General features: G+C 32.9%; 1 protein-coding gene across 1 annotated transcript in view; it reads left to right on the top strand.

The window, feature by feature from the left end:
• AIMP1 (aminoacyl tRNA synthetase complex interacting multifunctional protein 1) overlaps nucleotides 1-26,104 on the top strand; it is a 36,274-nt gene that overhangs the window by 9,684 nt on the left and 486 nt on the right. Inside the window, exons 2-6 of the mRNA XM_028508086.2 lie at nucleotides 3,190-3,323; nucleotides 4,824-4,937; nucleotides 6,779-6,937; nucleotides 9,668-9,879; nucleotides 18,296-18,464. Coding sequence (XP_028363887.1) covers nucleotides 3,190-3,323; nucleotides 4,824-4,937; nucleotides 6,779-6,937; nucleotides 9,668-9,879; nucleotides 18,296-18,464 — 788 coding nt within the window. The remainder of the gene's footprint in view (nucleotides 1-3,189; nucleotides 3,324-4,823; nucleotides 4,938-6,778; nucleotides 6,938-9,667; nucleotides 9,880-18,295; nucleotides 18,465-26,104) is intronic.

Genomic DNA, 26,104 nt, shown 5'->3' with positions numbered 1-26,104 from the left:
AGAATAGTTGAGTAGGATCACTCATCCCTTTCTGTTCCCAATATCTTAAAACTTCATGGCCTAAATGTGTGTTTTCCACTAATATTTCTCTGTTACTAATATATTATCCTTTTTCCTTTATTTTTCATATTTTATCAAATTATATGGTTGTTTATGGGAGTAAAGTTGTTTTTACTGAATATTTCAGGTGATGTACATTTCTGAGTCCTGGTTTTTGTTCACCAATTTGCAATTTAAACTAGACCCCATCTAAGCAAGTATTTGTAGATGTATAGCAAAATATATAAAGATACATATTTTATAGTATATTTACATATCTTTTAGTTAAGTAAATGTGTAAACTATACATACATATAAGATAGTACTGTCCTGCAGTATTTAAAGTTAAAGCGTAAGAATTATGTAAAAGTTGAGTGTTTTACATGCTTTTTGTATTTCTGTGACTGGTAGATAAATACGTTTGACTTGCTCTTCAGTAACCTATTATTTCCTTTTATATGTGAGTGAGATGTTTCATATTCAACATTTTCTTGAAAAATTCACATAGTGTACTTATAAAAATGTTATTCAAACTAAATTTGTTAGCTGATTGTTTGTTAGACCGTGTCCTGCCAAACGTGATTACCTCATCTTAACCAGCTGTAATACTTTTTGTGTTTTCAGTTAGTGATGACATTTTGGTTTTACAAAAACTGGGTGGGAAGTCTTTTCATTTTGTATTTCCTAATCTGTTAACATCTGAGATAAATGTGATTTTGTGTATTTTTCTGACTTTATCTCATTTGTATTTTTTATCCATATCATCAGAGTTTTACCACTTTTCCTTTATTACATTGTTTTCTTGTAGTCAATGTGTATGTTGTTTAATATATTCAACTCATTTGTGTTTCTTTGTTTCAAACATGGCATTCTTCCTTTCTAAGCAATGCCAGTGCTTCCATATGTATTATAAAAGTCATATCAAATTATTTAACTCACTTTTATAACTATTTTGCAGGTAGTTAATAGTTTTATCAACTCAATAAAATTACATATCATTTTTTCTTTTAGTCTAGGATTTATGATCTCTGTTTTGCAATTATTGTTAGTCTTAATTTTGAAACTTTGTGTGAGTCAGGGCATTAGTTTCATGTTTTGCTTTATCAGCAGTTTGGCTAGTGTTTGTGAGATGACTTTCTGGAACTCTTGGCGAATTCATGAAAACTATTTTACATTTAAATCTATTTGTTTATTTTCAGTTAAGATACTAGTTTACTAGGGTGTTTTTCTAAAGTGTATCATTAATTTCACATTCGTCCTGGTATGATTCATCAAATTTTTCTTTGCCAGGGAAATAAATGTTATAAATTATCCCAAATCAAATAGTCATTACTTTTTGTGGTGGCTATATTTCTCCTATTGAATATATTTGATCATTACTTATCTTAGACTAAAATGGAAAGACTTTAAAAGAGTGCTATAACTTGGAAACTAAAAGTTCAAAAAACCTAGCTTTTCTATTTTAATTTTCTTCATGTATACATTACTATTTTTCTCTAAAATTCTAACTTTGCAACCATTTGAGGAACAACAGAGTATTCTGTGTTCATTTATCAGTTACTGGCAGAATTTAAAGGTGGTATCTGTATTTTCAATTTTTGTACCTTTTTTATTCTATATTTTTCTAAACTGTTAAGTAATAGTTCATATAGAAAATGACCAGTTTACCATGTCTTTTCCAGATTAATCCCCATTTATATTTTATTCCTTTACAAGAACTTTATTTGATAGGCTTTTTTATTGCTTCTATATTATTGTCAACTTAAAGTTTTTTGAGGATTAGTTTTCTTTCCTTTTATAAAAAAAGGTAAACATTTTAGAGTGTTTTTAATATAGAATCAGTATTGTGTGCTTTGAAATTTTAAAATAATCTTATATCATTTGTTCATTATTAGCAGTTTTTAATAAAAATTTACTATGTATTAAGTATGCATCATTTATTTAAAATAAGAATTATTTCAGGAATGTTTTGTAATTATACTTCAGTTATAAATTATAAGTTGTTATGCTTTGAACTATATAATCAGGTAAAACAATTTGTAGTATTTTTCATGATTAACTCTGTTTTTAATGTGAAATATTCAGCAGTTTGAACTAGCATGGTGAATTAATCTTGAAATTTTTGCTTATGCATTTTTATGTACATGACAGGATATTTTCTCATTTTTGTGAATTATAAAATTAAACTCTAGTTCCTTTTACAAATGTACGTATTACTTTTGAGTAGGCATGTAATTAATACTGATGTTTTCCTAAATGTTGATCTTTTCCTTTTAATATTTGACTTTTCTAGTCACATGTTCCTTCTTAAAATTGTACATAATTAAACAAACAGTAGAAATATACAAGATGCAAAAGGAACATATTAGAAGGGATTTAGCACTTCCTTGGAACACTGGGGTGGTGCTTGGTTTTAGCTTAGTTAAGATTATGGCTATTCTTTTCCCATAGTTTTTCTCTTTTATCATAATGTTCTGCAATATTTTAAGCTTTCTTAGAAACTTTACAACCTCTAATGTTATTAGTCCTGGCCGGTGTGGTTCAGTTGGTGGGAGTGTCCTCCCTGAATCATAATGTTGCAGGTTTGATTCCCAGTCAGTGCACATGCCTAGGTTGTGAGTTCTCCCCTGTCCAGTACTAATGAGAGGTAACCAATCGATGCTTCTCTCCTGCATCAATGTTTCTCTCTCTCTCCTTCCTGCCTCTCTAAAAGCATCAGAAAAAATAGCTGTCGGTGGTGGCCCAGTTTGTTAGGACAGTGACCCACTATGCCAAAGCTGCAAGTTTAATCCCTGGTAAGGGCACATACAAGAAGGAATCAATAACTGCATAAATATAAGTGAAACAACAAATTGATATCTCTCTCTCTCTCTCTCAAAGCAATGGAAAAAATTGTCCTTCGGTGAGGATTTTAAAAAGTGTGTTTAAATAGTATGGTTTCTGCATTTAGGAAGAAAATTGATCTCTTTCATACAAATTGGGAAATTAGTTTATGTAGTAAGTCTGCCTTTGGTTTGGTTTATAGGAAATTTTTTATTCTAACATTGATCTGGTACATAGAAAACATTTTTCTTAGACTGCTTGTTCACAGTGTCTTCTAAAATTTATTCCTTCTACAGCATAATTTATCACTTTTATTTTTTCACTTAGGATTTTCTGCCGTTTCTTGACAAAAATGGCAACCAATGATGCTGTTCTGAAGAGACTGGAGCAGAAAGGTGCAGAGGCAGATCAAATTATTGAGTATCTTAAGCAGCAAGTTGCTCTTCTTAAGGAAAAAGCAAGTAAGAAACATGTAAATTTTTGAAGGAGATACTTAAAATGAATTCATATATTGCCAAAAAAAGTGTTTACTACATAAATTATTACTTTAAGTTGATGATAACTTTTAGATTCCTTTAATATTTTAATTTTGAGTGAATACTAGAATAGGGTTAAGATGAAGTAGAATTCATGTATAGTGAATGTATGCTATGTGGAAAAAAATAATGTATTATTTCCAGACTGCTAGGGCAAAAATAGCATTTAAAATAATTTGGTATAGAATTAGAGATTAAAAATGAAGAAAATTGTGTGAAATCAAATACGAACTTCAATGTCTTCTCTAATCTTGTGTAGAAGAAAAATGTATACTTTTATATTTCTCTCTAATAAGGCATTTTTGGAAATGATTTTTAATTTTTTTTCCAATAATTTAAGTTGTACTTAGAAATTGCTATGTTGTGTATAAGAATATAAAATCTGAATTTCTGCTTTTAGGACTTAGGTTGATTTTTGTTTTGTTTGTTTAAGTATATTTTATTTTTTAGTATTAATGTTGAATTAATATTAATGGCCAATATTAATGTTCTAATGAAAATTCCAAAATCTTTATCTATTATATGTTAGGACAGCTGGCATTCCTGGCTCCAGCCCAGTAAATTCCAGTAATGACTCCCATTATATGTTATAGCCAAAAAATATTCCCTTGGGTTTTCGAAATCCCACTTAGGGAGCACTGTAACCCCAGTGAGAATCGTCTCTTTTTTTTTATGTTTTTGTATATACCATTGCTCACCTTTTACACACATATTATTATGAGCAAATCTTTGAATTGCATTCATTCAGTGTTTGCTCAGCTCAACTTCTGAGACAGTGTAATAAAAGATTGTTCTGCTACTTTTACAGGTTATGACTTAAAAAACACGAATAGTTTTTTTTATTATTTGGTATCATTATTAGATCTCAGACTTTTAAAAAATAAATACTCGTATTTTTTGTACCATAAGACGCACCTAGGTTTTAGTGGAGGAAAGTAGGGGGAAAATTTTTGAAGCAAAAATATGGTAAAATATTTAATAACAAATAATATAATATTTCACTAATATAAATGTAAATGGAACTCAACAGTAGCATTAACAACCATTATTTCTCCCAAATTTGGAGGGGGTGGCATCTTATAGTCTGAAAAGTACAGTAATTTAATAACATCTAATACCTCTCTCTCTCTCTTACAGTTTTATCTGTTATTGACACTTTAAGCCAGATTCTTAAGTTGGCGCAAGCATCTTTACAGAAGCTAAAATGATTCATAAACAAAGCCTTCTATTATTCAGATTTTCCCCCTTTTCTCTCTTTCAAATATCATAGTGTTTTAATAATACTAAACTCTGATGTAAAGGAACTGGCCAAACACTTGGTTATCAGTATTATCCTAACTCTGTCCTGCCTATGCTCTCTTTTCAAGTAGTGTTCATAAGAAACCTTTTAGAAAACACAGCTATACTTGATTTTCTTCATCTTAGTTTTGCAGGCAACTTTGAGAGAAGAGAAGAAACTTCGAGTTGAAAATGCTAAATTGAAGAAAGAAATTGAAGAATTGAAGCAAGAGCTAATTCAGGCCGAAATTAAAAATGGAGGTGATTAAATATAGAAATGATACATTTTTATTTCTAATAGTAATTATTATTTCTTTTATCATTAACTTAGGTATTATCCTTGGTTTCTCATTTTACTCTCATAGCATCCCTTCTTATGTATAAGGAAAATGGAAATACAGAAAAGGCATATGATCTTGTGTAAATTATGCAAAAAATGTCAAAAAGTAGCAAAGCTAGGGTTCAAAACCTGTGCTTTTAATCCTTGTACTGTGCTTCAACTTGATCATCACTGTTGCCTATTGAATAGTTTTTAAAAATAAGCCATAATAATATTTAGTTAGCATTTATTAAGCTTTACTATATTATGAGCACCGTGTTGTCAGGTGTTTCACATAAATTATAAAATTATGTGTACACAGATACCCTTGTTTTATATATGAGGAAATGGAAGCTTAAACATATAATTTGTATGAAATTGTACATTTTTCAAATTGTCCAAGTTAGTAGATAATTATCATTTTAACTCTTACATTGTAAATAAAATTAAACTTCTATTGAATTATTTTTAAAGGGGTCTAGATAAATTTGCATTATTATAAATCACTAATAATAATAGTTCTATTACAATTTCAAAGTATCATGTAGAAAACCATTTGATTGTATTATAGAAAATCCTTTCTTGGTGAGTTTACAAGGTCCAGGTATACTTTCTTTTGACCATTATTCCATCGGTGAATTATTTTGAATACTGTAGTATGAACTTTACCCTTAGTGAACTGAATAAAAGTAAGGAAAAATTAATAGTGTATGCTTAAAACTGTCAACTAGAGACAATATCATTTATCAATTGAAAATTTGAGGCTAGTTGATGATTTTCAAAAGTAGGAGATTTGGAATACAGATAAACAGTTAAAATATTAGCAATATAAAACTGCTTTTTATTTCTCTCAGTTCTGGAAGATTGCCCTGAAATGCTAAACTTTTCAACTCTGACCTTATTAAAACAAATCAACGGTTTGATTTAAAGCATTAAATTCTGTCTAATGCTAAAACATAAAATAGGCATATATGGAACTTCACATCACTAAAAGAAGCAATAGCCTCCAGGGAAATTAAAAAAAATTCCTCAGAAAAGTAGTCTGAATATTGGCCAGAAAGTCACGTCAAAATCCCTCAAAGGATTGCATTTCTCTGTTTCACTAGGCTATGAGAATGTTTTTAATATTGCTGAAGGAATTGTCTTTACTTCTTTAAAAAAGCTGTTTTTTGAAATAGAATTATGAACAAATAATGCTGTCTCTCCATTAGTTTTGTGATATAGAGATTATTATTATTATTATTATTATAATACCTTCCTGGTTGATGGTCAATATGAAGGAAAACCTGCATGAAAAATACATTATCTTGCCCCCAAACCATGAGAGTATAGAGTCTCTGGAGACAGACTACCTGAGTATAAGTCCTGCTTTCTTACTCACTGTGTGTGTGATTTTTGACTTCTCTATGACTCAGGATGATTATCTGTTAATGGAGATATGAATAGAATTTGCTGCTTATGTATGAAAATTATGAGTTAATTCATATAAAACGTTTTGAAAAGTGTCTAGGACATAGTAAATGTATAGTAAATATTAGCTATTATTGTTATCTATAATTTTCTCAGTTTAGTCATCAGTGATTAAAGGAGAAACATGTATTCTTTTGTCATGTTTAAAATTTATGTAATTTCTTGGCAGGCTTTTTACAGTCTCAGTAGAGGCTTGATCATCATATACAGTGAATTTCTCTTTTAATCAAAGTTGTGATTCACAGTTTCATGGTTTTCATCTTGCTTGTTGGTTTAATATAAATGACATTACCTATTTCATTTTCTATATTAGTGAAACAAATACCATTTCCATCTGGTACTCCACTGCAAGCTAATTCTGAAAACATGACACAGTCTATACCAATCACAACCATATCTTCTGGTGCCAAAGAACAGGTAAAAGGAGAAGGAGGCGAAGAAAAGAAGGTGAAAGAGAAACTTGAAAAGAAAGGTATTGTACTTGAAGCTTATTTGGTTCTTAACTACTTTATCAGATCTCAACATTTTTGATAGATTACTTAGAAGTAGAAAGTTCCATTAGTTAAAAGTAGAAAGTTTTAGCTTTTATGAACTAGAATAGAATTAGGAACAGTATGATATTAGAACATAGAAGCTGGACCCTAAAGAATGTGTGAAGGTAGACCAGGTTGGACATGGTAAGAGTATGTCATTTGAGTTAGAGGAACCAATATAATTTAAAACACAGAATGTAGAGTTTAAGCGTAGAGGCCCATATGTAGTTTGGTGTGACTGAATTGTATTGTATATTTGGGGGATCATTTCAGAAACATCACAGATAGTTATCTTAGGAACAGCTGTGGAGCTAGGAAAAGGATACTCCAGTCAAAGCAGAATGTCTGAAGTAAGGCATAGGGATGTTAAAGTTTTAGGAACCCATAAGACCTGAAGTAGAAAGCATATTACCATCTACTTAGCCAACCAGACAAGAAATCTTACAGTCAAGCTAAACCTGTCCCACTTCCTCAATTTTCACATCTAATTGTCCACCAAAGCCTATACTTCCTACCACCAAAACATATCTTGCTCTGTGCCTCAGTTTTGTTAGGTGCTACCTGAGTTTAAGTTCTCATCTGAATCAATGCTAAAGCCTCATCTTTTCTAGTTTATTTTTAATTTAACCGTGGTGAGGTCCATACTCAAAGATGTATGGTTATTCCTGACTGCAGGATCCATCAGTCTTCTAGTTCAATGAGACAACAAAGTCCTCCTTTGTGGGAGGAGGCAGCACGCAAGACCAAATAGCTCTAGGTCTAGAAGACCTCTGTCCAGTGGAACTTTATTTGGTGATGGAAATGCTGTATAGTTGTATTGCCCAGCACAGTAGCCACGTGTAGCTATTGAACATTTGAAATGTATCCACTGTGACTAAACAGCTATATTTTCAATTACTTTAAATTTAAATATAAATAGCTACATATACGGTCTGCAGGTTCTGTATTGAATAGTGATGGAATAGAAGGTTGTTTCATTGGTGTTTGGCTGCTGTGATTGCCAGATTTCAAAATTCTACACAGGCAAGTTCTGTGGTACCCACACAATCTATCTAGACTGCTGCATATAAACATCATTCATGTCAATGAATATTTCTAAAATCCCTTATGATGACTAACAAAGTTCTTGGTATAGATTTTAATATTTGTAATCACCTCTGGAATACAGAATCCTGATAAAGGTAGTATTTCAAATTCTGGGATATGAAGTTAAAAAATACATGTGGAGATAAATATACTGTTATACTGCAGTATTACAAAGTACTTAGTTTATCACTCAAAGATAACTACTATTTAGGGTTTTGGTATATTTTCTTCTGGTAATATATATCTATAACATTTGGGTTTTTACCATTAAAAAAAATCTTTGAATCTGCTACATAGAAAGTGGTAGTTTTAATAATTTGCTAATAAGATTAAAAACTGTTAATTATTTTGAACTAGCTCTGTTTCCTGTTTTGTAAACTATTTTTGTATAAATTGTGAATGCCATTTACACAAAATCTGCATTTCCTATTCCAGACAAAATTATTATTCTCTGGTTCTGTATTTCCTTGTATACGCGTAATGTTTATCATATATTCATTAGTACATCTGTCTTCCTTAAGAGAGATTTTCAGTGCCTTGATAGCATGGTCTGCTCATCTTAATAGTTCTTTCTAGTGCCTTAGATCTCAGTAAATATCTGTTCAAAGATTAATCAGAGTTACAGTTGAAAGGAAATGCTTCAAGCCACAATAGTGTGATTCAGAGATAAATAAGTTTTTGTTTTGTTTCTCTTTTTTTTTTTTCTGCCAGAGAAATTAAATGTAAACTTAAAGAATATGAATGCTTTACAGGTTGCATTTTCACTCAGTAGCTAAAATAATGTCCCAATAAGAATTAGATTATCGTCATATAAATAAAAGTAGGATTTAAAAAATATAATCAGAATAAAATATTCTCTTCTGCTCAAATAGGTGCTGTGGATAAGCCTAAAGCCGTGATAAGTCTTCAGGGAAATATAAGAAGTGGAGAAATTCATTATATACTTATCAGTGTGTTTAACTGATGCGAGAAACATTTTAGCAGTGAAATTATATTCGATTAGTCAGCTATATTAGTCAGCTAATTATATTAGCTGACTACGAAGTGTGGCATTCTTTCTAAATGTAGGATTTTTCACTTTGTAAAAAGTCACAGTAAAAATTGTGAAGGATTTTCTGCATCTCTGTTTCAGGGAAATGTAAACTTTTTCAGTAAGGGTCATTTTGTAGGTATGGAGGCTTTATAGGCCATAAGGCTCTGTGACGACTCTACAGCTCTGCTGTAGTATAAAGACAGCCATAGACAATATGTAAGTGAACCAAGGACTGTGTTCTAATAAAACTTTGACAGAAATAGTCCTTGTGCTGGACTATGAGGTTAATGAGCTATATAGTTCACCAACCTCTTATCTTTGTCTTTAACTAGAGATAGAGGCCATTTACTCAACAGAGAAATAGCTGAAACAGGGTTTAAGATACTGACTTCAGTAAATAATTCTTTCCTTTACTATTTAAATGAAGGTAGGAGATAAGGCGGCATTTTTTTTCCTTTAATCTCATCAGTATCAATGCTGTGAAGGTTTTCATATTTTATTTTTGTTTTGCTTCTGATGTTTACCCATATAGAATTTTTTGTTTTTAAAGGAGAGAAAAAGGAGAAAAAACAGCAATCTATAACAGGAAGTGCTGATTCTAAGCCAATAGATGTTTCCCGTCTGGATCTTCGAATTGGTTGTATCGTCACTGCTAAAAAGCATCCTGATGCAGACTCTTTGTATGTAGAAGAAGTAGATGTTGGGGAAGCAGCCCCAAGAACCGTTGTCAGTGGCCTGGTGAATCATGTCCCTCTCGATCAGGTAATTTGTACAAATAATATTACTTCTGCATACACATGACACTTTCATTTCCTCTTTCTTTGATGCTTTATCATATAATTTTGTATTAGATGACTAAACAACATGAGCCAGTATTGATTAGTTCAGTTGATTAGTTTGAATGTCTAATTCCACCAGAAAAAGTATATAAAACAACGAAAACTTTGCAAAAGATCTGTACATTAGGATTGGATTCATGAAAATAGAAAGAAGATGTATTCTTTTTTTCTCAGTTAAAAAAATGTTTTCCTTTGGTATTTTATATAATCATCATTGCTCATGGAATTTTATTATTCCTTTATTTTTTAAAAATCTCTGTTAGTATAAACCCAGAAAGCACCAAACTAAAAGTAAGAGAACAAGTTTTATGTTTTTATAACTAAAATATCTTCATACTTTTCTAAGAAAAAAGAGGAGAGGGAGTCATGGAAATTAAACTGTAGATTTTAATGACATCCCATTAGTTGTTAAAAATTGGATTTTTTTTATTTTTGTGTTGCTTAGGTATTTAAAAATATAAAGCATTTTTTAAAAGATTTTATTTCTTTATTTTTAGAGAGAAGGGACAGAAGGGAGAAAGAGAGGGAGAGAAATATCAATGTGCAAGAGGTAACATCAATTGCTTGCCTCTCACACCCCCATCTGGGGACCTGGCCTGCAACCCAGGCATGTGCCCTGACTGGGAATCAAACTGGCAACCTTTTGGTTTGAAAGCTAACACTCAAGCCACTGAGCCACACCAGCCAGGGCTAGAAAAGTATTTTTTATATGCATATATGTTATGGTATATATATCTGTATGGAAAAACAGATATATATTCCCAATGATGGTGGAATAAATTAAAGACAGTAATAGTTTTAATTTGTTCTTTCAAGATATCCTTTATAATAATTTGAGTTACCTATTTCCTGTGCCCCATAATACTTCAGAGATATTACAAAGACTGTAGACTTCAACATTAAGATTTCATTGCCAGCTATATTACTTACTGTTTTGTGAACTTGGACAAATCTCTACATTTATTTATATGTCTAGATGCAAATATTTGTTGAGCACCTACAGTGCGCCAGAACTATTATGAATAAGGGGTATAACAGTTGAATTCAGGTGATAGATTTTTTTTTAAGTCCTGCCTTTGTGAAGCTCACATTTCTATGGGGGAGACAGAAAATTGTAACATGTTAACACTGATAGATATCAACAAAAAATAAAGTAGGGAAGAAACTAGGAAATATTAAGGCTATTATGATGATGTCATTTTATATAAAGTAGTTCAGAACGGCCTTATAAAGAAAGTGACATTTAAGTAAAGGTGTGAGAAAATGAAGAAAACAAGTCTTGTGTCTCTTTTGGAAGAGCATTTTAGGTAGCTGAGTCAAATGGATGCCTGAGATATTCCAGGAACATCAGAAAGCAGTGTCACTATAGCAGAGCAAATAATGGGAGTACCATGTGAGATGAAATCAGATATATAAGCCAAATAGTGTAGGGTTTTATAGATCATTATAAAGACTTTGGCTTTGATTCTAAGTGAGATGAAAACCCTTGGAGGGTTTTGAGCTAAGGAATAACTTGGTCTGCCTTGTATTACATCTAGCTGCTCTATTGAATGGATGAGTGAAGAAGTTTCTCTTACCTATGAAAAAATATAGAGATAGGGCATATGTGCGTGCTATTTTTTTTTTTTTTGAAATGTCCTCTTACATAGGACCAGGACTCCTTCGTAACTACTTATGAAGGTAAGTTCATGAGGAGCCTTGGAAAAAAGAACCAGGTGATCTTAAATTGGTAAAATTTGTTTGGGCTTCATCTTTTTTGTTCTCAACAGGTTGCAGACTATTTTCTATTCCAAAAGCTGTCATACACAGCCATAAGCAATTTTCTTTATGTATATCTGCATCTAACCCATCAAGGCAGTCCTAGTAAGCATTCTATAAAGCCAGGACACTTAACAGCCTCCCATAATTACATACAAAATATTGTAGATTTGTGTATTTTTCAGAGGTAAAGCTCTACAGATAATCATCTAATCCTTAGAACATTGCATTTAGCTAATCTTACACATAATTGCAGTGACATTTCTTTAAATTCTCGTATATGTGGTATTTTCAAATTATTTGTTGAAGAAGAGTTCTTGTTCATGAAGACCTTCAAAAAGGGGGCCTTTTAAATTTGAAACTTAGGCCTATTTTTTTAAATTAAAAATATATTATATAATATTTAGTTCAGGCATACAATATTGTGATTCTACATTTATATACTTTGCCACGTGATCACCATGATAAATCTAGTAACTGTCTGTCATCCTACAATATGATTGCGATAGTATTCACTCTTCCCTGTGCTATGTGTTCCGTCCTCATGACTTACTAACTTATAACTAGAAGTTTGTACCTCTTACTCCCTTTCACCTTATTCACACATCTCTCTGTGCTCCACCCCTTGGCAACCATCAGTGTGTTCTTCGTATCCATGAGTCTGTTGCTGGTTTGGTTAATTTTTTATATTTTACATATAAGTGAAATCATATGTTATTTGTCTTTGTCTGACTTATTTCACTTGGCATAATACCCTCTAGGTTTAGCCGTATTGTCACAAATGTCAATACTGCAGTTTTTATTGCTGAATAATATTCTGTTGTACATAAATACCACATCTTCTTGATCTGTTCATCAATCGATACACACCTAGGCTTCTTCCACATCTTGGCTATCATAAATAATGCTGTAATGAACATGGGGGGGGGGTGCATGTATATGTCCTAGTTTATGTTTTTGGTTTTGTTTTCTTCAGATAAATACCCAGAATTAGAATTGCTGGATTATATGATAGCTCTATTTTTAATTTTTTGAGGAACCTCCGTACTTTTTTCCACAGTGGTTACACCATTTTATACTCTTAGCAATAGTGTCTGAGGGGTCCCTTTTGTCTACATTCTCGCCAACACTTGTTATTTGTTGACTTTTTGATAATAGCCATTCGGACAGGTGTGAGGTGATACATGATTTTGATTTGCATCTCTCTGGTGGTTAGCGATGTTGAGTATGTTTTCATATTTTACCATCTTTACATCTGTTTACCATCTTTATATCTGTTTTGGAAAAATTTCTATTCAGATAATATACCCATTTTTAATTGAATTGTTTGGCTTCTTTGTGTGTGTTAAGTTGAATGAGTTCTTTATATATTTTGGATATTAGCCCTCTTATCAGAAAATGTTATTGCAAATATCTCTTACCATTTGTTAAGTTTCTTTCCATTTTGTTGATGGTTTCCTTTGCTGCACAAAACACATTTAGTTTGTAGTTCCAGTTCTTTATTTTTGTTTTTATTGCCCTTTTCCCAGGGAGACATATCTAACAAAATATTGCTGAGAGTGATGTCAAAGTGTTTGCTATATGTATTTTCTTCCGAGAGTTTGTGGTTTCAGGTGTTAACATTTAAGTCTTTAATCCATTTTGACTATTTTAATGTATGGTTTAAGAAAGTGTTCCAGATTCACTTTTTTTTCACATATCCAGCTAGTTTTTCCAACATTATGTATTTGTATCTTTCAGCTTTAATGAATTTATTAGTTTGAAATTCTGTCTGTCAGTCCTTAGGGTTTTATGTATATAGTATCATGTCATCTGCAAATGGTGATGGCTTTACTTCTGTCTCTCGTATTAGGATGCCTTTTATTTGTATTTCTTGTCTAATTGCTGTGGCTATGACTTCCAGTAACTATATTGAATAAAAGGGCTGAGAATGGGCATCTTGTCCTTTTCATGATCTTAGGGGAAAAGCTTTCAACTTATCCATGTAGAATTATGATGTTAGCTATGGATTTGTCACATTTAGGCTTTATTATGTTAAGGTATGTTTCCTATTCATCCACTTTGGTGAGAGTTTTCATCATGAACGGATATTGGAATTTTGTCAAATGCTTTATTGGTCTCTGTTGAGAACATCATATGATTTTTACTTTTGGTTTTACTTAAGTGATGAATAACATTGATTGTTTTGCAGATATTGAACCACCTTCGCATCTCCAAAATGAATCTTATTTGAGCATGGTGTATGATCCTTTCAATGTACGGTTGAATTAGTTTATCTAGTATTTGGTTTTGTTGAGAATATTTGCATCTGTGTTTATCAGGGAAATTAGCTATAATTTCCTTTATTGTAGAGTCATTTTCTGGGTTTAGTATCAGGATAATGCTGGTCTAGTAGTATGAATTTGGAAGCATTCCTTCCTTTTGAAATTTTTTGGAATAGTTTGAATAGGACAGGTATTAATTCCTCTTTAAATGTCTGGTAGAGCTCACCTGTGAAGCCATTCAGGATCTGGATGTTTTGGGGGGAGTTATTTTTTATTACTGGTTTAGTCTTAGAAGTTTCTACATTTGCAGAAGTTTACACATTTATTCTAGGTTCAATTTGTTGATCTGTAATTGTTCATAGTATTCTTTCATGATTCTTTGTATTTCTATTTTCTCTGTTGTCACTTTACTTTCATTTATGATTCTATTTGTTTGGACCCTCTCTCTTTTTTTCATTATGAGTTTAGGTAAAGGTATATCATTTTTATTTATATTTTTAAAGGACCAGCTCTTAGTTTCGTTGATCTTTTCTATTCCCTATTTTGTCAATTTCTGTTCTTATCTTTATTGTTATATTCCTTCTACTAACTTTGGGTTTTGTTTGTTCCTTTTCTAGTTCCTTAAGTGTAAGTTTAGATTGTCTATTGTGAATTTTTCTTGTTCTTTGAGGTAGGCCTGAATTTTTATGAGCTTCCTTCTTAGAACTGATTTTGCTGCGTCCCATAGATTTGGGAGAGTTTAATTTCAATTTTTATTTGTCTCAAGAATTTTTAATTTTCTCTTTAGTTTTTTATTTGACTGGTTGTTTAGGAGCATGTTGTTTTATCTCCATGTGTTTGTGGTGTTTTGTCCATTTTTCTTCTTGTAGTTGATTTTTAGTTAGAAAAGATACTTGATATGATATCAATCTTGAATTTTTTGAGACTTGATTTGTGGCCCAACATGTGATCTATTCTGGAAAATGTTCCAAAGGCACTTGAAAAGAATGTGTATTCTTCAGTTTTTTGGATGAAATGTTCTGTAAACTTTAAGTTCATCTGATTTAATATGTCATTTAAGGCTAATGTTTTCCTGTTTTCAGTCTGGATGATCTATCTACTCATTTAAGTAAGGTATTGAAGTTTACTATTATTATGCAATACTGTCAATTTCTTCTGTTATGCCTGTTGATTTTTTAAAATATATGTTATATATTATGCTGTGACAGCTGTCCCAGCATTTTCCCCATTGCCCCCCTCCACCCCGTATACCCCATTCCCTCCCGTAATACCCCGTTTAGTTCAGGTCCATGGGTCATGCATGTAAGTTCTTTGGCTACTCCATTTTCTGTGCTATTCTTAACATCCCTCTGCCTATTTTGTACCTGCTAATTTGTGCTTCTTAATCCCTGCACCTTTTTCCCCATTCTCCCCCTTCCCCATCCCAAATGATAACCATCCAGATGATCTCTATACCTATAATTCTTTTTCTGTTCTGCTTTTTTGCTCAGTTTGTTTTTTTAGATTGAGTTGTAGATAGTTGTGAATTTATTGCCATTAATGTTCATAGTTTTCATCTTCTTTTTTAAAAATAAGTCCCTTTTATATTTCATTTAATAATGGTTTGGTGATGGTGAACTAACTCCTTTAGCTTACCCTGTCTGGGAAGTACTTTATCTGCCCTTCCATTCTAAATGATAGCTTTGCTGGATAGAGTAATCTAGGTTGTAGGTCCTTGCTTTTCATCACTTTGAATACTTCTTGCCAGTTCCTCTTCACCTGTAAAGTTTCTTTTGAGAAATCAGCTGACAGTCTTATGGGAACTCCTTTGTAGGTAACTCTGCTTTTTCTCTTGCTGCTTTTAAGATTCTCTATTTTTAACCTTTGGCATTTTAATTATGATGTGCCTTGGTGTGGTCCTCCTTGGGTCCATCTTGTTTAGGACTTCCTGTGCTTCCTGGACTTGTATGTCTATTTCCTTCACCAAATTAGGGTAGTTTTCTTTCATTATTTTTTCAAATAAGTTTTCAAACCTTGCACTTTCTTTTCTCCTTCTGGCACCCCTATGATGCAAATATTGGACTTCTTGAAGTTGTCCTAGAGGCTCCTTAGCCCGTCCTCACTTTTTTGGATTTTTTTTTCTTCTTAATCTGATAGGCTGTTTTTTGCTTCTTTATGTTCCAAATCATTGATTTGATTCTTGGTTTCCTCCACTCCACTGTTAGTTCCTTGTAGATTTTTCTTTATTTCACTTAGTGTAAACTTCATTTCTGCCTGTGTCTTTTTTATGTTTTTGAAGTACCCAATGAGTTCCTAATAACTGTTGTTTTGAACCCTTCATTTGATAGTTTGCTTATCTCCATTTTGGTTTTTTTTCTTTCTGTAGTTTTGATCTGTTCCTTTGTTTCAGCCACATTTCTGTTGTCTCCTCATTTTGGTACCCTCCCTGTATTTGTTTCTATGTATTAGGTAGAGCTGCTTTCATTGGGTGTCTTGATGGCACGGCCTAATGTAGAAAAACACACACATAAGTTTGATAGGGTGGAGCCTCAGGTAATCACCTGGACAGAGCCACCTATGTGAAGCGTGTTGATGAAGTCTCAGATATGGTATAACTGCTCTGTGGCTGTGTGTGGGAGAGTGCTCAGACAAGGGACAATGGCCACTGGCAGTCCTCTGTACTTTTGTCTGGGAAGAAGCTGTCCCCCACTGGAAGTTATGGGGATTATCTTCTTGGCACTGGAACCCTAAGCATGGGAGCCTGGTGTGGGTCTGGGATCACTTTCTCCTGAGATATCCCTCCTGATTTTTATCTACCACATGTGGGTGTGGGACCACCTGTTCCATGTCTGTGCCCCCCCCCCCTTGTTTGAATGAATGTGATTTCTTTAATCCTTGGCTGTCTGATTTCCATGCACCTTGATTTTTCTGAGGATTCTGGGTGATGGTTGTTTTGTAGTTTAGTTGTAATTTTTGCTGTGGTTATGGGAGGAGGCAAGCCGTGTTTACTTACATCTTCATCTTGACTGGCAGCCTCTATGCCTGTTAATATTTGCTTAAGATATTTAGGTGCTCTTATGTTGGGTGTGTAAATATTTACAAATGTTATATCCACCTCTTATATTGACTCCGTTCTCATTATGTTATGCCATTCTTTGTCTTTTTTTTTTACAGTCTATTTTCTCTGATAGGAATATTGGTACCCCAGGTTTGTTTTTTTTTTTTTTTTTCATCTCTTTTTCTGATGGTCTGTGTTTCCTTTGAGCTGAGGTGAATCTCTTATAGGTAGTATACTAATGGTCTTGTTCTTTATTTCATTTAGCCACCCTGGGTCTTTTTATTGAGGCATTTAATTCATTTATATTTTAAGTAATTATTGATAAGGATGTACTTATTTCCATCTTATTCATCGTTTTTTGGTTGTTTTTCTACTTCTCTGTTCTTCTCTTGGTTTCTTCGCTTGTGATTTGCTGGTTTTCTTTAGTGTTATATTTGGATTTCTTTCTCCCTATTTTTAGTGTATCTTTTGTACATTTGGTTAGTTGTTACCCATAGATAGCAGTCTATAGCAGTCTATTTTAAGTTGATAGGCAGTTCAGTTCAAGGCATTCTAAAAAAGCCTCTATTTTAGGTTTAAGGCATTCTAAAAATACTCTGTTTTTACTGCCCTCTCCACAGTTTTTGACTTAGATCTTTTTGTTTTATTAGGATGATTTTTTTTTTGCTTGCCTGGGAAATGTTTTATCCTTCAATTCTGAATGATAATATTTTATGGTAGAGTATTCTGGGTTGTAGATTTCTTCCTTTCAGCACTCCACTCCCTTCTGGCCTGCAAAGTTTCTGTGGAGAAATCTGCTTATAGCCTTATGGTGTTTTCTTAGTATGTGACTACTTTTCCTCTTGCTGCTTTCAAGACTCTGTTTTTAACTTTAGCCAGTTTAATTGTAATAGGTTTTTGTGTGGGTCTTTCAACTTGTTTGGAACTCTGTGGATGTGGATATCTATTTCCCACCCTGCACTGGCAAAGGTTTTCAGCCATTATTTTTACAAATTAGTTCTCTGACCTTTTTTTCCCCTCTCTTTCTAGAATCTCCAAAATGAGAATGTTAGTGTGTTTTTGATATTTACTCAGAGATCCCTTAAACTATCTTTTTTTTTCTTTAGTCAGTCATTGTAGAATTGAGACTTTTTTCATCTTCCTATAAGGCTTTATAACAGCAGTAAAAAATTTGAGATACAAAGTGATAATGATACATCCTCAAAAATAAAAGATTTGATACATAGCATATTAGATGTACCCCAAATTCTATACATCTTAATCACCTGTTTTTCACACAGATGCAGAATCGTATGGTGATTTTACTTTGTAATCTAAAACCTGCAAAGATGAGGGGAGTACTATCTCAAGCGATGGTGATGTGTGCTAGTTCACCAGAGAAAGTTGAAATCTTGGCACCTCCTAATGGGTCTGTTCCTGGAGACAGAATTACTTTTGATGCTTTTCCTGGTAAGTATTTATTAGTTTTGTTTAAAATTGTGTGGGAATTATTGTTCACAAAGTGATGCTTGTAATGTTTAAGTATAAACTCAATCCTGTGTATGATTCACAATCCCTTACATTAAGTGACCATGATTTTTGAGATTATTGCTATCAGCTCAAAATGGCATATTAAGCTCAAACATCTAAACATCCCCTTCCCCATGAATGTACAAATTACATAAAACACCAGAGATAGTTTTTGCTTTAGATAAAATACTAAATGTAATCCCTAGACAGCAAAAGAGTATGATATGGGTATAAAAGAAATTAATGCACTGCAAAATCATTTAAGTTATAGATTATCTCAGAATGCAACACAGAAATATGAAGAAAAATTCAGACATGGGAGAATAGCATATAATCCTCTAAGTTCACCTAATAGTATGTTTACATATGCTCTTACTTGACTTTAGGACATAGAGAAAATTTCTAAGTTAAAATTCGTATTTATTTTAATAATTTAAAGGTAGTTTTGCCCTGGATGGTGAGGCTCTGTGGATTGAATGCCAGCCTGTGAACCAAAGTGTTGCTGGTTCGATTCCCAGGCGAGGCACATGCCTGGGTTGCGGGTCAGGTCCTCAGTAGGGGGCACGTGAGAGGCAACCACACATAGATGTTTCCCTCCCTCTCTTTATTCCTTTACCCTCTCTCTAAAATTAAATAAATAAAATCTTTAAAAGTGGGAGGAGAGTTTCATTTCATATTGCTTGTTTTGTCCAGTAAAATGCTCCTGAGACAGACCAAGCTTTATAATGCATGAAAAAGTTTCTTGAAATAGGTCTTGGAAGCAGAAGAGAAAAGATGCTTGGTAGATGTAGAATAAATTTTTCTTTCATTGAAGAGGGAGGACCTACCTTATAGGAGAACAGTTATAAATTAACAGACTATATTTTATATAAAGTATATTTACTTGACTAGAATAATGGGAAAATCAGAAATAAGGTTAACAAGCAGAATGAGGTTTAAAAATCATAATTGACTTGGAAACATGTTTGTAGAAAGAGCTGAGTTTTAATGTAATAGCCAGGCTGATGTGATTATGTAGGCCTGTTTTATTAATCCTATGTTAATTATGTTTCATGAAATAGTAGGATATGAAGAATTTTAACATTGGAAATAACATAGAAAATGTGGATGAAAGCATAGGTTAATTTCCTTGAAACTAAGCTCTCCCCAAATAAAAACTAGAGTAATCTAAAAAAATACAAGGTTTGTTTAACAAGTATTTGTGACTTTGAATGCCTGTGTATGTCTTGAACCTTGGCAGATTTGAAACCATAATGGTCTGTGCTTTTTTGGTAAATTGGGTTTTGGGAAAATCCCAATCTAAATAATTTCTCAAAAGAGCGTGATGATTTTAGATTCTAGTAGCATATGATCACCACTCTTTTATCACAGTATCAAACACTTCCCTAAAACTCAGATTTGGGAGTAGGTGCAATCATGTATGTACCTGACACCTGAAATTCTATTTAGAAGTCTCATTCACTAAATTGGAATAGAAAACCATAAAGGTGAGCTTTTCCTTTAATATTCATCATGCAGTGGGGGAAAAAGAAAAAAATAAATACTGGTTTACCTTTCCAGATAAACACTTGCCTTCTTTTTTATTTAAATACTTAAGATTTAGTACATTTTTTAAGTTTTTGATGTAAATTGTAGTGTCTCATGTTTAGAAATGGAATAAGTAATCTACTTTAACCCACTACTTTATAGATTTATAAACTGAGGCCTGACACAATTTAGGTACTTGTTTAAGGATATGTAGAGTGAGTAGAAGGATTAAAGAGTACATAAGCCTAAATCTCTAATACAATAGTACTTTTGTTTGTTGATGTTGCTTGCGGTGAATGAAATAATCTGTATTAATTAATGAAAGTATATAGTTCTTTTATTCTATGACAGCTTTCATTCTCTTACCTTATAGAATTAGCAGGTAAATATTTCAGCAGTTAAGTCACTTGTTATTATCTGGATGTTTCTGTTAAGTAAATTGACAGAAAATTTTACTTAGTGACTTAGCATTAGATGATAATAGCTCTATATGGATTTCTTGCCTTTACCATATTCTTTAGTCCCTGAGTTTGGCTTTCTGTGTGTTTATATTTACATTTTTCCAAAGACTGATATTTCTTCTACGTGTATAGTTTCCCCTTGTGCCTTAGTACTTGAATATGTAGAGACAGTACCAAAAAATTTCTTTTTCAAGTGAAAGAAGGGGAAACCTAACTTTAAAATGGCCCCTGAGGTTGCTTGAATTATTTTCTATTATTATTATTATTATTATTATTTTATTGTTTAAGCTATTATAATTCCCACTTTTCTCCCACTTCTCTCCCTCCCCCAGCCTTACCCTTGAACTATTGTTTTATCACTTATAATAGGCTTACCCAAGCCAAACAGCATTAAATAACTGATAAATTTTGAGACATGAGGTCTGTTAATATTTATCTTCCTCATGGCTCCACATCAGTTACTGCTTCTGTAGCAGTTAATCTGAAAGGAAATAACAGTTAATTCTACACAACACACCATTAGTTTTATTTTTTTTCTTTTTCCAGAGAGAGCCATGATTCATCAGTGCATCTGTTTTGCATTTTAAAGCTTAAGGTGTCTGCTAGTACATTTTGATGTTCACTTGATGTGCTCAGTGTCTAGAGATTTACGTTTCATGATATATATATTAAGTGTGGTATAGAAATTGCAGTTGGGGTTCAAACCTTTGCATTGCTGTTTGGCCTTAAAAAGGTTTTTACACTTAACAATTTTTTTCTCTAACTACAGAACCGAAAACTTCCATAGAGTTTTAGAAGATGCCAAGTAATATTTTTATAACAATGGCTAAAAACTGTCCCCACTCCATACTTTTTTAAATCCTAAATGTGTGAAGCTATAAATTTTGGTATTTAATGTATAACTGGTCCCTAAAGCACCAAGCAAAACTAACTTGAAAATAATATTTTAGCTAGGAGACAAAGGCAACAACAGCCTTTTGTGGAAAATGCACTGATTTTGCTCTAAAAATAAATGAAAATTTGTATTCAGAATTTTAACTTCTAAGACCATAATTTCTATTGATACTGAGTCACTGAGTCTTATTAATAAACGTAAGTTAATGGTTCATCAGAAAGCCTGTGTGATATGCAAGAGTGTTTCACCTTTGTATCCATTTATTCTTTAAAAGACAAAAAGCTTGTCTGTATTTGATTCTTCTCTCTAAAACCCATTTCAATTAGTTTTCCATCTCCTCTGTTCTACCAGAACTGTGGTCGAGATCCCTAATGTACTCTCTAGCTAAATACCCATGGCTTCTCCTCAGTCCTTTTTTTAATTAACTTGACATCTGGCATCACTCCTTCCTGGTAGTCTTCCTGCTTTACCAGCTGCCCTTCTCATTCTCCTTTGCCAATTCTTCCTTACCTCTATGACCTCTTAATACTGGTGTGCCCCAGACCCTGGTCCTTCACTTCTTTTCCTTCTTTTTCTTCCCACACTTGACCTCTTCTTTTCTTGTCGTCTCTTTCCACATTAATCCCTGGCCATTTTATCTAGTCACTTATCTAGCTGCCTACTAGACTTCACTAACATGTCCAAAGGGAGAATACACATCCCAGTCTTCCCCCTAGAGTGCCCTTTTTCCTTAGTAATTTCCATGTCATCCAACTGGAATTCCATTCTTTCAACTGCTCTGTATTTTCTCATGCAGTTTCTCCTTCTGAAAATGACAGTGGGTGTACCTTCTGAACATGTCCAGAATCGTTCTCATTATCTCACCCACAACTTTGGTCTTGGCGCCAGCATCCCTTACCTAGAGAATTGCAAAGCTTTCTGACTGATCTCCCTGCTTTTGCCCTTGCCCTTCTTCTGTTTTCAGTTATAGTAGGCACAGTGATTTAGGTCAGATTATATTATTACTTTGTCAAAAGCTTTCTATTTAACCCAGAGTACAAGCCTGCCTTCTTCCAGTAGCTTCCCGTTACCTCACTCACTGCACGTACTCTTAACTCTTCCTCAGTTACTCCAGTTGAGCCACTAGCTCTTTCCTGAGATAGCTCCATTACTTATCCTGTTCAGATCGTTCAAATAACATCTTTATTTTGTTTCTCTCCAAAACATCATCTAATGCACTGTGCATTATTTAATGTCTGTTCACACAGATATGTAACTGTCATGACATCAAGATTTTTCTTTTTTATTCTTATTCACTGCTATATTCCTATCAGCTAGAAAAATACCTGGCATAGAGTAGGAGCTCAGTAAATTGGTTAATGAATAAATGAAAAGTAACGTACTAGTAAAATGTCAAAAAAAAAAACCCCAAACCCCAGTATTTGAGAACAGGCCTGAGTATCTGCTTTCATTATCGCAAGATCTTTCTTATCAACCACCAGACCACTTTCTCCTGTTGATTAGCTTTGTAAAATTCATTAGCCCTTATTTGCCAAGTTATGCTTTAGTTTTTGTGCCATAAGTGGCAATAGTTATAATTATTATATTTCGAAACTCAGTTAATCAAACATAAATTAATTGAGTTAGTGCCAGGCTAGTGCTTTTAATGGCTGTGGTAGATATCATAAAGAAGCTGATGATCAGTGAGCATTCTGTGCAAAATAATGGCCCAATTTAAATGAAGTCTCTGGTTCCTATTTCAGATGTGTGAATGCTTGAAACTCTGGAATTTGTAGTTACTGCTTTTTGTAGGTTTTCAATGCTGAGAATGCAGAGACGGTGGTCATAGCTTTTCACATCTGTACAAACTCATCTTGAACTAGTTCTTATTCCCTATGTGTTTAGAATGACTTGGCTTAAAATAATCTCTAAATGATTAGTTCTCTACAATATGCATAACCATTTCCAAATGGTGATTATTGGCCGGCTTTGACAATTTCAGAGGCTCTGCACTTTTTAGCTTGAAGAATTTTTGTTGATATCATCACTTACCTTCTTTGCATAGCCATGCCAAAAAGAGGCAGGGGAGGCGAATTAAGAAAGGAAAGGAAATTAGAAAAAATAAGATTTAGAAGACAGATATAATACACAGGAATAATGAAAGATTTCTCTGAAAAATATATTTCATTAAAGAAATTGTTTTAAGTATTAGGTGTGTTTTCTGTGGGAGGTGATTTAAACTTTTCAACTAGTTTTATACCTACCAAATAGTATATTGTTCAGAAGCATGCTCAGTAAGCCAGAAGTTAACAGTGCATCCAAGATTTTCAATTCTAATCTATACTCAGTGATTATAATGTGACAGATTTTAATAATAATCTCAGATTCTAGGTGTCCAAATCATTGCTTCATTTATTGATTTGTTAAAGTCTAGGAACTCCATTCAGAGTGTTACATGTATTGATTCTTGTGTACTAAAAGACGATAGTTTAAGCTTTTGGGGTTCCTCTTACTTCATTTATTTTTAGTGCAAATCTTTATTCCTTGAAAATTATTACAATTTTATATAAGAAGTATAAAACTTTCAGATCTTGGCTCCACATGGCATAAGTGCTCGGTGACTTGGGAATCTCTCTGGCCCCAGCTTTTCCATCTGTAAGAAGGGTGTTGGTGGTGGTGGTGTTGTTAATGAGAAGGGGTTTTGAATGGTATCTGTTTCTTATGTGTTTTGTGAGGTTTAACTTTTGAAACACTTGGCTACCTGCCTTGTTTTTTAAGGTCTTAGTTGTAATTTTTGTGCCTTCATTTCCTCATCTATAAATTGGGGATAATTAATCATTTTTATATAGCATACTGAGAGAGTTAAATAAGTACATATATGTACAACACTTAGTGCAGTGACTCTCACATAATAAGCACTACATGTGTTGTGTATTATGCACATTATTTTCTATGCATTTCAGTATCTCCCTAGTTCTGAGAAGCTTAATATCCTGCCGCAGCACAGCTCTTTGTACTTAGGACTTAATGTCTGCATTCAGCAAGAGTGTACTACACAATCTATGCTCTTTATAAGAAACTTTTGCACAAATCTGGGACACTCTGCTTCTTAAATTAATTCATTACCAATTAAGGAACATCTTTCTGAGTGGGAGGAATCCAGGGCTAGTACTCTGGTCTCACTGAACAGCAGCTCACTTCCCCACATGATTTGTGCACAAGTAAAGTAGGATTATGCTCTTGGACTAGGAATGGTTTAGAAACAAAAAATAAAAATCTTTTATATACTTCATATATTGCTGGGTTTTTTATTCTTTTTTAATTAATAAAAATTAATTATTATATCCAATCTAATGCTCTTAAAGGAGTAAGAGAAATCCTCACTTTTATAGTCAGTGTTTCAGTTTTAGTTTCATTGCATATTCCTTTACTATAAATATGTCATTCAATGAACTCCTCAGTCATTCGTGAAAACCTGCATATCAGAGGACACTTTCATATGTTCCTGCCACTTTTATGGCAGTTTCTGAAGAACTAATAAAGAATAAAGCTACCATGGCCAATCAATTCACTCAGTTTTGCTATTCCTGTATATGTATAAGCAGAGAATAAATACTAGATAATAAGATGTAATCAGAATATAGACTTTAATTTGTTCCAGTAATGTTTAAAAGATTCTTTTTAAAGTAATTCCAAGAGATTACAACATGGGAGTCAGTTAAAAAGCAATCTAGAAAGTTATTTCTATCAGTGTTGAATTATACTTCAGTAATATTTTTATTACTTCCAGGATGATTATTTTTCACCTGAAGCTAATGGTTAAATGATAACATTACTTTTTTATTGTTTCTTGAACTTATTTTTCATTCCAAATATTATTGAATATCCCCAGATATTAAAATGTTCTTATATTAAACTTTGCTGGCTAATTCCTTATCGTTCATTAAATAGAAGGCTTGCTTGGTATATTGGTTGTCTTTAAGCCTAGACAATGTGTTCTACAGTTCATTTGCCTTTTATTGATTGTAAACTTTATAGTTGAGCTACTATAAAGAGGGGGGATGGGGCATTATCCACACGTCAGAATGTTATTTTCTAAAGCACCATTTGTTAAGAGGCAAGGTGCAGTACTAATGGAACAACAGCTTCGATGTCAGAACCTGACTTCACTTGTTGATTGTGTGACTTTCAGCAACTTATATGAGCCCCAGTTTCTTTATATTTAAGATTAGAATCAGTGTTGTGTGAATTGCATGCAACAACATGCGCATAAGTTCCTGTTCTTAGAAAATGCTAGTCTTTGTATTACCCCATTCTGACTCTTTCCATCTCATCAAATGGAATGGGCAGCAGATGAAACCCAGAGTAGTTATATTTAGCTAGATAACCCCAACATTTAGGCCATTCTCTAGTATTGATAAGAAATCTTTAAGCACTATAGCAGCAGTCTAGCCATTTATTTTGTGTGATGAAACATATACTAAAGCAGACACTGCTTCCGCCACGGTTAAACATATAACACAGGAAATTATATTCTAATTACTTGCAAATTTTTAAAGAGTACTTTATATTTTTATTTTTAAATTCATAGAATAAATTCATTGAGCTGTATTACTTATAGAATATTTATTATAAGAGTGGAAATAATATCTTTAATATTGGTAAGGAAATGAGAAAAGGTGTTTTACAAATCAAGAATATAAATTTCTATCATCATA

The sequence above is a fragment of the Phyllostomus discolor genome, chromosome 1 (genome assembly GCF_004126475.2).
Source record: "Phyllostomus discolor isolate MPI-MPIP mPhyDis1 chromosome 1, mPhyDis1.pri.v3, whole genome shotgun sequence".
Taxonomy (NCBI): domain Eukaryota; kingdom Metazoa; phylum Chordata; class Mammalia; order Chiroptera; family Phyllostomidae; genus Phyllostomus; species Phyllostomus discolor.
Note: the sequence above shows the minus strand (reverse complement) of the source record. Positions and strands in the feature narration are given on the sequence as shown.